This window comes from Patella vulgata, chromosome 9, assembly GCF_932274485.2.
Source record: "Patella vulgata chromosome 9, xgPatVulg1.2, whole genome shotgun sequence".
NCBI classification, from domain to species: Eukaryota; Metazoa; Mollusca; class Gastropoda; family Patellidae; genus Patella; species Patella vulgata.
In genome coordinates, this window is record NC_065887.2 from 11355545 (window position 1) to 11374250 (window position 18706).

General features: G+C 35.0%; 1 protein-coding gene across 1 annotated transcript; it reads left to right on the top strand.

Annotated features, from left to right (window-relative positions):
• LOC130014275 (mucin-2-like) lies at nt 1-18698 on the top strand. The gene is made up of 26 exons (XM_056103260.1): nt 1-61; nt 1329-1612; nt 1947-2112; nt 3368-3660; nt 3747-3882; nt 4026-4097; nt 4304-4318; nt 4508-4803; nt 5004-5133; nt 5240-5272; nt 7887-8173; nt 8260-8395; nt 8536-8607; nt 8813-8827; nt 9017-9312; nt 9513-9642; nt 9749-9781; nt 10055-10105; nt 10503-10586; nt 16896-17185; nt 17273-17408; nt 17552-17602; nt 17809-17823; nt 18013-18308; nt 18509-18634; nt 18672-18698. Exons 1-26 carry the CDS (start codon nt 1-3, stop codon nt 18696-18698), a joined length of 3531 nt encoding a protein of 1176 aa, XP_055959235.1.
• The last annotated feature ends 8 nt before the right edge of the window (nt 18699-18706 follow it).

Consider the following 18706-nt stretch of genomic DNA (forward strand, 5'->3'; position numbering starts at 1 on the left):
ATGTTCTACTACATTTGTATCTTTATAGTTACAACTGGCACAGAAGGAACATCACCAACAGGTAAGCCTAATGAACGATTTGATAACTTGTTAAATATATTTTAGGAAATTTTATATCAGATGGAATGAAATAAAACATTGCGTGGACTCAAATAGGTCTGTAACAATAGCTGCCACGAATGTAATATATGGATAAACAGTAAACATGTAATGAATTTTGATATAATTGGAAGTAATGTCAATTTCCTTGACAGTTGAATTTAAGGCCCAGGCCTGTTTAATTTGAACAGTGCAAGTCTTGACAAACAATTAATTCTTTTCTGAAATATCTATATAACCATTTATATCTCCAGCACACGGAACTTCCCCAACTGCACCCGGGACTTCGCCAACTGCGCCCGGAACGTCTCCCACAGTTAGTAGCAGTCGGACATTTTTAATCTTTACTAGAATATCATGTTAAATGTTTTTAACAGCAGATGATAAACTATTCCATATCTATTTAATGGAAGTATTAATTATTTATATTTTGGTGTAGTTCTTTTACACAAATGATTATTGGATACTACTGTCAATTGGCTAGACAGTTACACTACTCCGAGGCCCAGCTTATATTTTCAGACAAGCACTTTAATTTCAGCAGCCAATGTCTTGAAAAACAAATGATTTATACATCGAGCAGCATTAACTTCGCCACCGGCGCCCAGGACCTTCTACCACAAACCCTTTGAGCAGTTAAAGAACTGATGATCAATTCATTCTTTTATAAAATATTTAATATAAAATCATTTCTGTCTCCAGCACCAGGGACTTCGCCAACTGCACCCGGAACTTCCCCATCTGCACCCGGAACTTCCCCAACTGCACCCGGAACTTCACCGACTGCGCCTGGAACTTCTCCCACAGGTAATAGAAGTTCAAACAGTCAACTATTTAATTACAATTATTTATATCTTGATGTAGTCTATTTAAACAAAGCAGTAACGGATAATGGTGTCAATGTGCTTGACAATTACAGATCTTCTAAGTCCAGCTTATATTTTCAGCCAAGCACTTTTATTCCAGAAGACCATTCACTTTGTAAACAAATGATTTATATATCCAGCACCAAGAACTTCTCCCACAAACTACTAGAGGGCCTCTTATACTTGAAGCTGAAAAGTGACACCCGTATAATTACTAAAATACGATACAAATTGCCTCTCATTAGGTTACTATATTTCTCTCAAGAAAGAATATTTAGCTCTCTAGGCCTCTTGCATGAAGTCTGTGAAAATTGAATCCATATTTTATTGGAGTTAACATTTATACTTTCACAATTTTTTCAGAGAGATGCGAGGAGATAAATGGAATGGAGATTCCAGCATTTATACCAAGTTCAAGTGTTGAGGGTTTAACACCTGACCAAGTGGATAATCTAAGGACAAGCGATGCCCCATTATCTATCATACCCGACGGCACCAATACTATACTATTTACCATAGATCTTTCACCTAATACCGATGAGGATGTCGATCTTGGATCTATCGCATTCCCGAATGCTGAGAATATCGAATCCATAGAATTAACGCTGATTGATTCACAGGGCATCGAAACTCCTGTAACAGACCAAGTAAGTCTCAAGTCTCAAATGCTATATTCGAAGCAAGTTTGGTAAAACGGATACGCCCTGATTTTACTTGATTATGCCCGTTCTTTATGACGCCACATTCATATCCCACGAAAATGGGGTTGAAAGAACAATTTTAATCCCAAATAAAGCATTTCAAAAAAATTATAATATTATAAATATACTTCATTATTATTATATTATTGTGTTACTATTCTTCCATAATGACGCGTCATTTTTGTTGTATGTCTTGAAAAGCTCATCCGACGCGTGTAGACTTTTAAACAAAGGTACCATTTAAAAGCATTTTAGAAATGGTCTATTTGTATAATCATAGGCTGGTCTCCAAGACACACCACGAAAAGCTGATTTCCCTCCGGAAACTAAAACTGAAAAGGTACGAGTTCTTCTGAAGCCAAAGAACACTACAGCTCCTGTTAGATTTAATTTGGATGTAAGAGCATGCTTTGAAGAGACTGCCACAACAGGAACATCTCCCACAGGTAGGTCCTATCCATGTTTTAATGTGAAAAGATGAGCTTCTGATATCCAATGTTTAAGACAAAATGAAAATTTTAGAACTGACTCACGAAGCGCCGTTTGTAATGAAGCAACTCGATGAACAAGGCTTTAAACATACCTTACAGGTGAATACTACCGGTGTAGACTGGAATAACCAGACTGTCATTCAACTTATTGAATCAATTTTCTCTACTAGTACACTAATTGAATAATTAGCTACTTAATAATAGTGCGGTCCAGAGTTATGCACTTTCCATTTTAGGCATAATGTGGTCAAATATTAGGGATCAAACGATCCTAATTAAAATATGTAAAAAGATTATGGCCCCTCTAGATTTAGGTGTATTTTAAAGATATTAGATGTTTATGAGTTTAGTGTTCATCGGACATTAAGCTGCGGGGTTATGCCCCATGACCCGTAACCGTTGGAAAATTATAGAGGCTACACATTTTAACATATTTTTTTTCAAATTTAATTTGATTCATTGGTGTCATGACGCACCCCATAGACAGTGAACATTCCTCGGCCTATTGTTCCAGAGTGATGTCCTATTATCCGAAAACCTTGATAGAGGCTACGGTTTTCTACAGATCCTAAGCTTAGGAATTATATTGAAGTAGACGTACAACAGAGTATTTTTTTTGCATAATTAACAATTTAAATCCAATGTAAACAAATAAGAACTTTTCGTAAATTATCACAAATTATCAAATGACAATTTATTACTGATATAAATTATATCCTGATGCCCAGTTATTGAAATTGACAGTCGCTGAGCTAGTGTACGTGGTGCTTACATTGCACAATTTATTCAAAATTTGTATAAAAACACATGTTATTGTAATCACCCTTTCCGTCCATCGATCTGTCATTTCATTCACGCTATGTCTCAACGTAATATCCCTATTTCTTTCTACAACTGTCCAAACTGCTTGTAATGCTTACTAGAACGATATATAAAGGTCATTGTGTCTAACTGTTGTGAAACATTCGGTGAACTTGTATTATGATAAGATGATCCCTATGTCTTTCGTGGATTCCCTGCTATGTCATCTTAACATCTATTTGATTACTATAAAATATATGAGCTTTTATTAACTGGTTTTTTTTTTGCTTCAATTTACAGTTGTTTGTGCCGAGGTTAAAGGAATGGGGGACCCCGCTATTATTCCCGCTTCCAGTATAACAGCACTATAAAATATTTGCAATTTTATTAACCGTTGTTTTGCTCTAAGTTTCAGTTTGTGCCGAGGTTAAAGGTATGGAGGACCCTGCTATTATTCCAACTTCCAGTATAACAGCACCGGGCGTTTCCAATCCCGAAAACCTTAGACCAGGAAGTGCAACCACAGCTACTTTCCCTGCCCAATCTTCACCAATTAGTGTAACAATCGATTTGGCACCCATCACTGATGAAACGGTAGAAATTAAATCAGTGGAACTTGTATCACCACAGAATGTAGGATCTATCAGGGTATTTGTAATTGCAACTGGTGGTTCAGAAACAGAAGCAACTTATTTGACTGCAGTAAGTATAAACACGCTTGCTATTAAGACTCTATTCCTTAAGAGTTTTTTGTTTACAAGAACTGATGTTTTCTATTATTTTTACAGACTGATTTATCAGCACCCATTCCTAAAGCTACCTTCCCTGCTGGTACGGAAGCTGCACAAATCAGAGTCGAAGTAACCCAAACCAATAACGATTCCGAAACAAGTTTCTCTCTTGATGTTAGAGCATGTTTCGAAGGTAGGATACTAATATATTTGTAATTCAGTTTTATTATGTGTTCGACGATGAAAATATGCAAAGAAAATAAATTTGAATAATCTTCCAAGGAATTCAATCCAATTGTCGTCTATGATTCTATGGGCGTACTTCTTTTATTTTAGAAACAAGTGTTTCCGGCACATCACCCACTGAAGCAGGAACATCACCCACTGAAGCAGGAACATCTCCTACAGGTAATTGTAATTTCTGAATATCCCTAATTTCGAGTGTCAAATTTCAGATATTTATTTTGTTCAACTGCAGTCTCGTTAGTTTAGAACAACCATAAGATAAATCTAGATACGTATGTAAATAAAGAAAGTCGAACAATTCTAAGCTGAAACAAAATTGGTTGAGTTACTTATCTTATCTTAACTTTTCCTTTTATTCATTTTACCAGTTGGAACAACTACACGTAAGTTTATTTTTATTTATTTTTTAAAGAAAGGGAATAATGTCCAGGCTTCATTTATATGAACACTTTCTGAATCCAACAAAATCTTTGAAGCGACCATTACAGTTTAAATATAAAAAAAATGATTTACATGCATTTGATTGATGGATGTGTGTTGTATCTTAACACTTGGCACATCTTGTATTTCAGCACGGTGTCTTGTGACAGAAGGAATGGCAAGTCCAACAGTTATACCAGCTGAATACCTTGAACAACCATCTGGATTCCCATCGACAGATGATCCAGAGAATCTGAGACCAGGTGGTGATCAATTTACAATTAACCCATCGGATGCTCCTACCAACGTCACATTTAAACTTACTGATGATGTTGAGCCCGTTGATCTGTCAGAAGTAAAACTTCCTGCCAATGACAATGTGCAAACATTTAGAGTATTTGGACGAACGGGACCTTCAGCACCATGGACACTACTTGAATCTACTGATGTAAGTACATGGTCATGGTCAAACCAATACAATTTTTTCTTTTCAATTTATAAGAGTCGTACAACCATAAATTGTTTATATTCATTGATTTAATTAGATGCTTTATATGGGGAATTGTATGTGTTTCCAGTCGTTTACTTTTATTTTATTTGAATCCATCAATAAACTTTAAATTACAATATCGTTCTATCTTTAAACAGAATGATACCACTGATGATTCTCTTAAATTCCCACCTGAAGTCGTTGTCACAGAGATTATGGTTGAAATAACACCAACGGATTCGGACAAACCAGTGACGATTGATGTTAGTGTGCACGCCTGTTTTGTAGGTTCGTAGCAAATCTTTATTCTTTTTTTCTTAGATATTTCTTTATCCACCTTTAATATAATTACTTTATCCCATATTAATGTTCTACTACATTTGTATCTTTATAGTTACAACTGGCACAGAAGGAACATCACCAACAGGTACGCCTAATGAACGATTTGATAACTTGTTAAATATATTTTAGGAAATTTTATATCAGATGGAATGAAATAAAACATTGCGTGGACTCAAATAGGTCTGTAACAATAGCTGCCACGAATGTAATATATGGATAAACAGTAAACATGTAATGAATTTTGATTTAATTGAAAGGAGCGTCAATTTCCTTGACATTTGTTTAATTTGAGCAATGCAAGTGTTGACAAACAATTAATTCTTTTCTGAAATATCTGTATAACCATTTATATCTCCAGCACCCGAAACTTCGCCAACTGCACCCGGAACTTCGTCAAATGCGCCGGAACGTCTCCCACAGTTAATTGTAGTCGGACATATTCAATCTTTATTAGAATATCATGTTAAATGTTTTTTAACAGCAGATGATATACTATTCCATATCTATCTAATGGAAGTAACAATTATTTATATTTTGGTGTAGTTCTTTTACACAAATGATTATTGGATACTACTGTCAATTTGTTTGACAGTTACACTACTCCGAGGCCCAGCCTATATTATCAGACAAGCACTTTAATTTCAGCAGTCAATGTCTTGAAAAACAAATGATTTATACATCGAGCAGCATTAACTTCGCCACCGGCGCCCAGGACCTTCTACCACAAACCCCTTGAGCAGTTAAAGAACTGATGAACAATTCATTCTTTTATAAAATATTTAATATAAAATCATTTCTGTCTCCAGCACCAGGAACTTCCCCAACTGCACCCGGAACTTCCCCAACTTCACCCGGAACTTCACCGACTGCGCCTGGAACTTCTCCCACAGGTAATACAAGTACAAACAATCAACAACATTTAATTACAATTATTTATATCTTGATGCAGCCTATTTACATAAAGCAGTAATGGTTAATGATGTCAATGTACTTGACAGTTACAGATCTTCTAGGCCCGGCTTATATTCTCGGACAAGCACTTTAATTTCAGATGGCCATGCACTTGAAAAACAATTGATTTATATATCCAGCACCAAGAATTTCGCCATCTGCGACCGGAACTTCTCCCACAAACTACTAGAGGACCGCTTATACGTATCTTGTAGCTGAAAAGTGACACCTGTATAATTACGTAAATACGATACAAAATGCCTCTCATTGGGTTACCAAAAGCTAGTATTTTTGGTGTGACGCACCCACGAGAGAGTGAACATTCCACGGCCTTTTGTTCCAGAGTGATATCCTCTTAACCAAAAACCTTGATAGAGGCTACAATTTTCAAGAGATCCTTTTTCAAATTTTATGTGAAGCTTTGGCTACATTACAGGATAATGATATTAAGCTATAGTTTTCAGCAGATTTTTTTAAAATTCCATATGAAGCATTGGGATAACCAAAGGATGAGCTCGATCAATTTTACCACTCTTGCAACAGAGGGTGTGTGTTTCATGGCAACCGATTGCTCGAGACGAGTACGAGACTGAACGTGCGTCACCGGATTGACACTCTCCCTTGTGATGGATCCCCATAGGTTACATAAGTGCCGCACCTTGTGTTTTGCATTTGATACATTTGCCTGAATGTTAGTTGCTTAGGGTGTTGTTAATTCACTGAAATGACAAGTTTAATCATTTAAACGCTTCAAATTGACAGTGCTCCAGTGGCGAAATAATGCGTTCAGCTGTCCATATAAAACATCACTATAAAATCTATATCTCGACATTGGTATAATTTTTACTAATTTGGGTTTAATTTGGTTTTATAATTATTAATTACTGAAACCATTCGAAGAACCAGTTTAGACAATGAACCCGGATTTGATTGGAGGGAGCGGGTGAAGCTATTTAAATAAATAATTACACGGCGTATTTCAACATTTTTGTGTCAATTTAAACCAAAGGGATTTTAATTAATTATTTAATTGGCTAATTACCGAAAGCCCCCCAGAGAGACAGTGATCTAGTAGCAACAATAATGGTTTTAGTGGTTTCATATAAAATCGTCCCAACTACTATAACGATTTACATTTTTAAATGGTTTCTATGAAGTTATGTCATCTTAACATCTATTCACAGATAAGACCCGTAATTTTCTTTGAAAATGATTCATAGCTTCATTCATACTAAAACAAATATGCAGATCATTTAAATTTCGCCAATTTTGATATTGTGAGATATTGGGAAGTTTAAATTATTCAAGCTTTTCTAAGCTATAGTGTTATCTGTTATTAATAATTTGTGTTTCGTTTTCTATTTACAGTTGGAACAACAAAACGTAAATTAATGTAAACAGTCAAATTAAAACAATAAATCAACATTTGAGCTTAAATATGACATATCACAAACATGATACTATAGAATTTTGAAGTTTGAAGCGACCATTACAGTTTAAACCAAAACATTTGATTTATGGATATATGTTGTATCTTAATACTTGGCACATGTTGTATTTCAGCACGATGTCTTGTGACATCTTTCTAGGATGTCTTTCTACCAATATGTATTGAAAGGGCCACTCTATGTTTTTGAAAACATCACCTGCGTATATAAATGACTATATAAATAAAAAACTTTCAAACATATTTGATAACTATAAAATATTTGCAATTTTATTAACCGTTGTTTTGCTCTAATTTACAGTTTGTGCCGAGGTTAAAGGTATGGAGGACCCTGCTATTATACCCGCTTCCAGTATAACAGCACCGGGCGTTTCCAATCCCGAAAACCTTAGACCAGGAAGTGCAACCACAGCTACTTTCCCTGCCCAATCTTCACCAATTAGTGTAACAATCGATTTGGCACCCATCACGGATGAAACGGTAGAAATTAAATCAGTGGAACTTGTATCACCACAGAATGTAGGATCTATCAGGGTATTTGTAATTGCAACTGGTGGTTCAGAAACAGAAGCAACTTATTTGACTGCAGTAAGTATAAACACGCTTGCTATTAAGACTCTATTCCTTAAGAGTTTTTTGTTTACAAGAACTGATATTTTCTATTATTTTTACAGACTGATTTATCAGCACCCATTCCTAAAGCTACCTTCCCTGCTGGTACGGAAGCTGCACAAATCAGAGTCGAAGTAACCCAAACCAATAACGATTCCGAAACAAGTTTCTCTCTTGATGTTAGAGCATGTTTCGAAGGTAGGATACTAATATATTTGTAATTCAGTTTTATTATGTGTTCGACGATGAAAATATGCAAAGAAAATAAATTTGAATAATCTTCCAAGGAATTCAATCCAATTGTCTATGATTCTATGGGCGTACTTCTTTTATTTTAGAAACAAGTGTGTCCGGCACATCACCCACTGAAGCAGGAACATCACCCACTGAAGCAGGAACATCTCCTACAGGTAATTGTAATTTCTGAATATCCCTAATTTCGAGTGTCAAATTTCAGATATTTATTTTGTTCAACTGCAGTCCGTTAGTTTAGAACAACCATAAGATAAATCTAGATACGTATGTAAATAAAGAAAGTCGAACAATTTTAAGCTGAAACAAAATTGGTTGAGTTACTTATCTTATCTTAACTTTTCCTTTTATTCATTTTACCAGTTGGAACAACTACACGTAAGTTTATTTTTATTTATTTTTTAAAGAAAGGGAATAATGTCCAGGCTTCATTTATATGAACACTTTCTGAATCCAACAAAATCTTTGAAGCGACCATTACAGTTTAAATATAAAAAAAATGATTTACATGCATTTGATTGATGGATGTGTGTTGTATCTTAACACTTGGCACATTTTGTATTTCAGCACGGTGTCTTGTGACAGAAGGAATGGCAAGTCCAACAGTTATACCAGCTGAATACCTTGAACAACCATCTGGATTCCCATCGACAGATGATCCAGAGAATCTGAGACCAGGTGGTGATCAATTTACAATTAACCCATCGGATGCTCCTACCAACGTCACATTTAAACTTACTGATGATGTTGAGCCCGTTGATCTGTCAGAAGTAAAACTTCCTGCCAATGACAATGTGCAAACATTTAGAGTATTTGGACGAACGGGACCTTCAGCACCATGGACACTACTTGAATCTACTGATGTAAGTACATGGTCATGGTCAAACCAATACAATTTTTTCTTTTCAATTTATAAGAGTCGTACAACCATAAATTGTTTATATTCATTGATTTAATTAGATGCTTTATATGGGGAATTGTATGTGTTTCCAGTCGTTTACTTTTATTTGATTTGAATCCATCAATAAACTTTAAATTACAATATCGTTCTATCTTTAAACAGAATGATACCACTGATGATTCTCTTAAATTCCCACCTGAAGTCGTTGTCACAGAGATTATGGTTGAAATAACACCAACGGATTCGGACAAACCAGTGACGATTGATGTTAGTGTGCACGCCTGTTTTGTAGGTTCGTAGCAAATCTTTATTCTTTTTTTCTTAGATATTTCTTTATCCACCTTTAATATAATTACTTTATCCCATATTAATGTTCTACTACATTTGTATCTTTATAGTTACAACTGGCACAGAAGGAACATCACCAACAGGTAAGCCTAATGAACGATTTGATAACTTGTTAAATATATTTTAGGAAATTTTATATCAGATGGAATGAAATAAAACATTGCGTGGACTCAAATAGGTCTGTAACAATAGCTGCCACGAATGTAATATATGGATAAACAGTAAACATGTAATGAATTTTGATTTAATTGAAAGGAGCGTCAATTTCCTTGACATTTGTTTAATTTGAGCAATGCAAGTGTTGACAAACAATTAATTCTTTTCTGAAATATCTGTATAACCATTTATATCTCCAGCACCCGAAACTTCGCCAACTGCACCCGGAACTTCGCCAACTGCGCCGGAACGTCTCCCACAGTTAATTGTAGTCGGACATTTTTAATCTTTACTAGAATATCATGTTAAATGTTTTTTAACAGCAGTTGATATACTATTCCATATCTATCTAATGGAAGTAACAATTATTTATATTTTGGTGTAGTTCTTTTATACAAATGATTATTGGATACTACTGTCAATTTGTTTGACAGTTACACTACTCCGAGGCCCAGCCTATATTATCAGACAAGCACTTTAATTTCAGCAGTCAATGTCTTGAAAAACAAATGATTTATACATCGAGCAGCATTAACTTCGCCACCGGCGCCCAGGACCTTCTACCACAAACCCCTTGAGCAGTTAAAGAACTGATGAACAATTCATTCTTTTATAAAATATTTAATATAAAATCATTTCTGTCTCCAGCACCAGGAACTTCCCCAACTGCACCCGGAACTTCCCCAACTGCACCCGGAACTTCACCGACTGCGCCTGGAACTTCTCCCACAGGTAATACAAGTACAAACAATCAACTACATTTAATTACAATTATTTATATCTTGATGCAGCCTATTTACATAAAGCAGTAATGGTTAATGATGTCAATGTACTTGACAGTTACAGATCTTCTAGGCCCGGCTTATATTCTCGGACAAGCACTTTAATTTCAGATGGCCATGCACTTGAAAAACAATTGATTTATATATCCAGCACCAAGAATTTCGCCATCTGCGACCAGAACTTCTCCCACAAACTACTAGAGGACCGCTTATACGTATCTTGAAGCTGAAAAGTGACAGCTGTATAATTACGTAAATACGATACAAAATGCCTCTCATTGGGTTACCAAAAGCTAGTATTTTTGGTGTGACGCACCCAAGAGAGAGTGAACTTTCCACGGCCTTTTGTTCCAGAGTGATATCCTCTTATCCAAAAACTTTGATAGAGGCTACAATTTTCAAGAGATCCTTTTTCAAATTTTGTGTGAAGCTTTGGCTACATTACAGGATAATGATATTAAGCTATAGTTTTCAGCAGATTTTTTTTTAAATTCCATATGAAGCATTGGGATAACCAAAGGATGTGCTCGATCAATTTTACCACTCTTGCAACAGAGGGTGTGTGTTTCATGGCAACCGATTGCTCGAGACGAGTACGAGACTGAACGTGCGTCACCGGATTGACACTCTCCCTTGTGATGGATCCCCATAGGTTACATAAGTGCCGCACCTTGTGTTTTGCATTTGATACATTTGCCTGAATGTTAGTTGCTTAGGGTGTTGTTAATTCACTGAAATGACAAGTTTAATCATTTAAACGCTTCAAATTGACAGTGCTCCAGTGGCGAAATAATGCGTTCAGCTGTCCATATAAAACATCACTATAAAATCTATATCTCGACATTGGTATAATTTTTACTAATTTGGGTTTAATTTGGTTTTATAATTATTAATTACTGAAACCATTCGAAGAACCAGTTTAGACAATGAACCCGGATTTGATTGGAGGGAGCTGGTGGAGCTATTTAAATAAATGATTACAGCAGCGTATTTCAACATTTTTGTGTCAATTTAAACCAATGGGATTTTAATTAATTATTTAATTGGCTAATTACCGAAAGCCCTCCAGAGAGACAGTGATCTAGTTACAATAATAATGGTTTCAGTGGTTTCATATAAAATCGTCCCAACTACTATAACGATTTACATTTTTAAATGGTTTCTATGAAGTTATGTCATCTTAACATCTATTCACAGATAAGACCCGTAATTTTCTTTGAAAATGATTCATAGCTTCATTCATACTAAAACAAATATGCAGATCATTTAAATTTCGCCAATTTTGATATTGTGAGATATTGGGAAGTTTAAATTATTCAAGCTTTTCTAAGCTATAGTGTTATCTGTTATTAATAATTTGTGTTTCGTTTTCTATTTACAGTTGGAACAAAAACACGTAAATTAATGTAAACAGTCAAATTAAAACAATAAATCAACATTTGAGCTTAAATATGACATATCACAAACATGATACTATAGAATTTTGAAGTTTGAAGCGACCATTACAGTTTAAACCAAAACATTTGATTTATGGATATATGTTGTATCTTAATACTTGGCACATCTTGTATTTCAGCACGATGTCTTGTGACATCTTTCTAGGATGTCTTTCTACCAATATGTATTGAAAGGGCCACTCTATGTTTTTGAAAACATCACCTGCGTATATAAATGACTATATAAATAAAAAACTTTCAAACATATTTGATAACTATAAAATATTTGCAATTTTATTAACCGTTGTTTTGCTCTAATTTACAGTTTGTGCCGAGGTTAAAGGTATGGAGGACCCTGCTATTATACCCGCTTCCAGTATAACAGCACCGGGCGTTTCCAATCCCGAAAGCCTTAGACCAGGAAGTGCAACCACAGCTACTTTCCCTGCCCAATCTTCACCAATTAGTGTAACAATCGATTTGGCACCCATCACTGATGAAACGGTAGAAATTAAATCAGTGGAACTTGTATCACCACAGAATGTAGGATCTATCAGGGTATTTGTAATTGCAACTGGTGGTTCAGAAACAGAAGCAACTTATTTGACTGCAGTAAGTATAAACACGCTTGCTATTAAGACTCTATTCCTTAAGAGTTTTTTGTTTACAAGAACTGATGTTTTCTATTATTTTTACAGACTGATTTATCAGCACCCATTCCTAAAGCTACCTTCCCTGCTGGTACGGAAGCTGCACAAATCAGAGTCGAAGTAACCCAAACCAATAACGATTCCGAAACAAGTTTCTCTCTTGATGTTAGAGCATGTTTCGAAGGTAGGATACTAATATATTTGTAATTCAGTTTTATTATGTGTTCGACGATGAAAATATGCAAAGAAAATAAATTTGAATAATCTTCCAAGGAATTCAATCCAATTGTCGTCTATGATTCTATGGGCGTACTTCTTTTATTTTAGAAACAAGTGTGTCCGGCACATCACCCACTGAAGCAGGAACATCACCCACTGAAGCAGGAACATCTCCTACAGGTAATTGTAATTTCTGAATATCCCTAATTTCGAGTGTCAAATTTCAGATATTTATTTTGTTCAACTGCAGTCCGTTAGTTTAGAACAACCATAAGATAAATCTAGATACGTATGTAAATAAAGAAAGTCGAACAATTTTAAGCTGAAACAAAATTGGTTGAGTTACTTATCTTATCTTAACTTTTCCTTTTATTCATTTTACCAGTTGGAACAACTACACGTAAGTTTATTTTTATTTATTTTTTAAAGAAAGGGAATAATGTCCAGGCTTTATTTATATGAACACTTTCTGAATCCAACAAAATCTTTGAAGCGACCATTACAGTTTAAATATAAAAAAAATGATTTACATGCATTTGATTGATGGATGTGTGTTGTATCTTAACACTTGGCACATTTTGTATTTCAGCACGGTGTCTTGTGACAGAAGGAATGGCAAGTCCAACAGTTATACCAGCTGAATACCTTGAACAACCATCCGGATTCCCATCGACAGATGATCCAGAGAATCTGAGACCAGGTGGTGATCAATTTACAATTAACCCATCGGATGCTCCTACCAACGTCACATTTAAACTTACTGATGATGTTGAGCCCGTTGATCTGTCAGAAGTAAAACTTCCTGCCAATGACAATGTGCAAACATTTAGAGTATTTGGACGAACGGGACCTTCAGCACCATGGACACTACTTGAATCTACTGATGTAAGTCATGGTCAAACCAATACAATTTTTTCTTTTCAATTTATAAGAGTCGTACAACCATAAATTGTTTATATTCATTGATTTAATTAGATGCTTTATATGGGGAATTGTATGTGTTTCCAGTCGTTTACTTTTATTTTATTTGAATCCATCAATAAACTTTAAATTACAATATCGTTCTATCTTTAAACAGAATGATACCACTGATGATTCTCTTAAATTCCCACCTGAAGTCGTTGTCACAGAGATTATGGTTGAAATAACACCAACGGATTCGGACAAACCAGTGACGATTGATGTTAGTGTGCACGCCTGTTTTGTAGGTTCGTAGCAAATCTTTATTCTTTTTTTCTTAGATATTTCTTTATCCACATTTAATATAATTACTTTATCCGATATTAATGTTCTACTACATTTGTATCTTTATAGTTACAACTGGCACAGAAGGAACATCACCAACAGGTAAGCCTAATGAACGATTTGATAACTTGTTAAATATATTTTAGGAAATTTTATATCAGATGGAATGAAATAAAACATTGCGTGGACTCAAATAGGTCTGTAACAATAGCTGCCACGAATGTAATATATGGATAAACAGTAAACATGTAATGAATTTTGATTTAATTGAAAGGAGCGTCAATTTCCTTGACATTTGTTTAATTTGAGCAATGCAAGTGTTGACAAACAATTAATTCTTTTCTGAAATATCTGTATAACCATTTATATCTCCAGCACCCTAAACTTCGCCAACTGCACCCGGAACTTCGCCAACTGCGCCGGAACGTCTCCCACAGTTAATTGTAGTCGGACATTTTTAATCTTTACTAGAATATCATGTTAAATGTTTTTTAACAGCAGATGATATACTATTCCATATATATCTAATGGGAGTAACAATTATTTATATTTTGGTGTAGTTCGTTTACACAAATGATTATTGGATACTACTGTTTGACAGTTACACTACTCCGAGGCCCAGCCTATATTATCAGACAAGCACTTTAATTTCAGCAGTCAATGTCTTGAAAAACAAATGATTTATACATCGAGCAGCATTAACTTCGCCCAGGACCTTCTACCACAAACCCCTTGAGCAGTTAAAGAACTGATGAACAATTCATTCTTTTATAAAATATTTAATATAAAATCATTTCTGTCTCCAGCACCAGGAACTTCCCCAACTGCACCCGGAACTTCCCCGACTGCACCCGGAACTTCACCGACTGCGCCTGGAACTTCTCCCACAGGTAATACAAGTACAAACAATCAACTACATTTAATTACAATTATTTATATCTTGATGCAGCCTATTTACATAAAGCAGTAATGGTTAATGATGTCAATGTACTTGACAGTTACAGATCTTCTAGGCCCGGCTTATATTCTCGGACAAGCACTTTAATTTCAGATGGCCATGCACTTGAAAAACAATTGATTTATATATCCAGCACCAAGAATTTCGCCATCTGCGACCAGAACTTCTCCCACAAACTACTAGAGGACCGCTTATACGTATCTTGAAGCTGAAAAGTGACACCTGTATAATTACGTAATTACGATACAAAATGCCTCTCATTGGGTTACTAAAAGCTAGTATTTTTGGTGTGACGCACCCAAGAGAGAGTGAACTTTCCACAAACTACTAGAGGACCGCTTCCAGAGTGATATCTTCTTATCCAAAAACCTTGATAGAGACTACAATTTTCAAGAGATCCTTTTTCAAATTTTGTGTGAAGCTTTGGCTACATTACAGTATAATGATATTAAGCTATAGTTTTCAGCAGATTTTTTTTAAATTCCATATGAAGCATTGGGATAACCAAAGGATGAGCTCGATCAATTTTACCACTCTTGCAACAGAGGGTGTGTGTTTCATGGCAACCGATTGCTCGAGACGAGTACGAGACTGAACGTGCGTCACCGGATTGACACCCTCCCTTGTGATGGATCCCCATAGGTTACATAAGTGCCGCACCTTGTGTTTTGCATTTGATACATTTGCCTGAATGTTAGTTGCTTAGGGTGTTGTTAATTCACTGAAATGACAAGTTTAATCATTTAAACGCTTCAAATTGACAGTGCTCCAGTGGCGAAATAATGCGTTCAGCTGTCCATATAAAACATCACTATAAAATCTATATCTCGACATTGGTATAATTTTTACTAATTTGGGTTTAATTTGGTTTTATAATTATTAATTACTGAAACCATTCGAAGAACCAGTTTAGACAATGAACCCGGATTTGATTGGAGGGAATGGGTGGAGCTATTTAAATAAATGATTACAGCAGCGTATTTCAACATTTTTGTGTCAATTTAAACCAATGTGATTTTAATTAATTATTTAATTGGCTAATTACCAAAAGCCCTTCAGAGAGACAGTGATCTAGTAGCAACAATAATGGTTTTAGTGGTTTCATATAAAATCGTCCCAACTACTATAACGATTTACATTTTTAAATGGTTTCTATGAAGTTATGTCATCTTAACATCTATTCACAGATAAGACCCGTAATTTTCTTTGAAAATGATTCATAGCTTCATTCATACTAAAACAAATATGCAGATCATTTAAATTTCGCCAATTTTGATATTGTGAGATATTGGGATGTTTAAATTATTCAAGCTTTTCTAAGCTATAGTGTTATCTGTTATTAATAATTTGTGTTTCGTTTTCTATTTACAGTTGGAACAACAACACGTAAATTAATGTAAACAGTCAAATTAAAACAATAAATCAACATTTGAGCTTAAATATGACATATCACAAACATGATACTATAGAATTTTGAAGTTTGAAGCGACCATTACAGTTTAAACCAAAACATTTGATTTATGGATATATGTTGTATCTTAATACTTGGCACATCTTGTATTTCAGCACGATGTCTTGTGACATCTTTCTAGGATGTCTTTCTACCAATATGTTTTGAAAGGGCCACTCTATGTTTTTGAAAACATCACCTGCGTATATAAATGACTATATAAATAAAAAACTTTCAAACATATTTGATAACTATAAAATATTTGCAATTTTATTAACCGTTGTTTTGCTCTAATTTACAGTTGTTTGTGCCGAGGTTAAAGGTATGGAGGACCCTGCTATTATTCCAACTTCCAGTATAACAGCACCAGGCGTTTCCAATCCCGAAAACCTTAGACCAGGAACTGCAACCACAGCTACATTCCCTGCCCAAACTTCGCCAATTAGTGTAACAATCGATTTGGCACCCATCACTGATGAAACGGTAGAAATTAAATCAGTGGAACTTGTATCACCACAGAATGTAGGATCTATCAGGGTATTTGTAATTGCAACTGGTGGTTCAGAAACAGAAGCAACTTATTTGACTGCAGTAAGTATAAACACGCTTGCTATTAAGACTCTATTTCTTTAAGAGTTTTTTGTTTACAAGAACTGATGTTTTCTATTATTTTTACAGACTGATTTATCAGCACCCATTCCTAAAGCTACCTTCCCTGCTGGTACGGAAGCTGCACAAATCAGAGTCGAAGTAACCCAAACCAATAACGATTCCGAAACAAGTTTCTCTCTTGATGTTAGAGCATGTTTCGAAGGTAGGATACTAATATATTTGTAATTCAGTTTTATTATGTGTTCGACGATGAAAATATGCAAAGAAAATAAATTTGAATAATCTTCCAAGGAATTCAATCCAATTGTCGTCTATGATTCTATGGGCGTACTTCTTTTATTTTAGAAACAACTGTGTCCGGCACATCACCCACTGAAGCAGGAACATCTCCTACAGGTAATTGTAATTTCTGAATATCCGTAATTTCGAGTGTCAAATTTCAGATATTTATTTTGTTCAACTGCAGTCTCGTTAGTTTAGAACAACAATAAGATAAATCTAGATACGTATGTAAATATAGAAAGTCGAACAATTCTAAGCTGAAACAAAATTGGTTGAGTTACTTATCTTATCTTAACTTTTCCTTTTATTCATTTTACCAGTTGGAACAACTACACGTAAGTTTATTTTTATTTATTTTTTAAAGAAAGGGAATAATGTCCAGGCTTCATTTATATGAACACTTTCTGAATCCAACAAAATCTTTGAAGCGACCATTACAGTTTAAATATGAAAAAAATGATTTACATGCATTTGATTGATGGATGTGTGTTGTATCTTAACACTTGGCACATCTTGTATTTCAGCACGGTGTCTTGTGACAGAAGGAATGGCAAGTCCAACAGTTATACCAGCTGAATACCTTGAACAACCATCTGGATTCCCATCGACAGATGATCCAGAGAATCTGAGACCAGGTGGTGATCAATTTACAATTAACCCATCGGATGCTCCTACCAACGTCACATTTAAACTTACTGATGATGTTGAGCCCGTTGATCTGTCAGAAGTAAAACTTCCTGCCAATGACAATGTGCAAACATTTAGAGTATTTGGACGAACGGGACCTTCAGCACCATGGACACTACTTGAATCTACTGATGTAAGTACATGGTCATGGTCAAACCAATACAATATTTTCTTTTCAATTTATAAGAGTCGTACAACCATAAATTGTTTATATTCATTGATTTAATTAGATGCTTTATATGGGGAATTGTATGTGTTTCCAGTCGTTTACTTTTATTTTATTTGAATCCATCAATAAACTTTAAATTACAATATCGTTCTATCTTTAAACAGAATGATACCACTGATGATTCTCTTAAATTCCCACCTGATGTCGTTGTCACAGAGATTATGGTTGAAATAACATCAACGGATTCGGACAAACCAGTGACGATTGATGTTAGTGTGCACGCCTGTTTTGTAGGTTCGTATCAAATCTTTATTATTTTTTTCTTAGATATTTCTTTATCCACCTTTAATATAATTACTTTA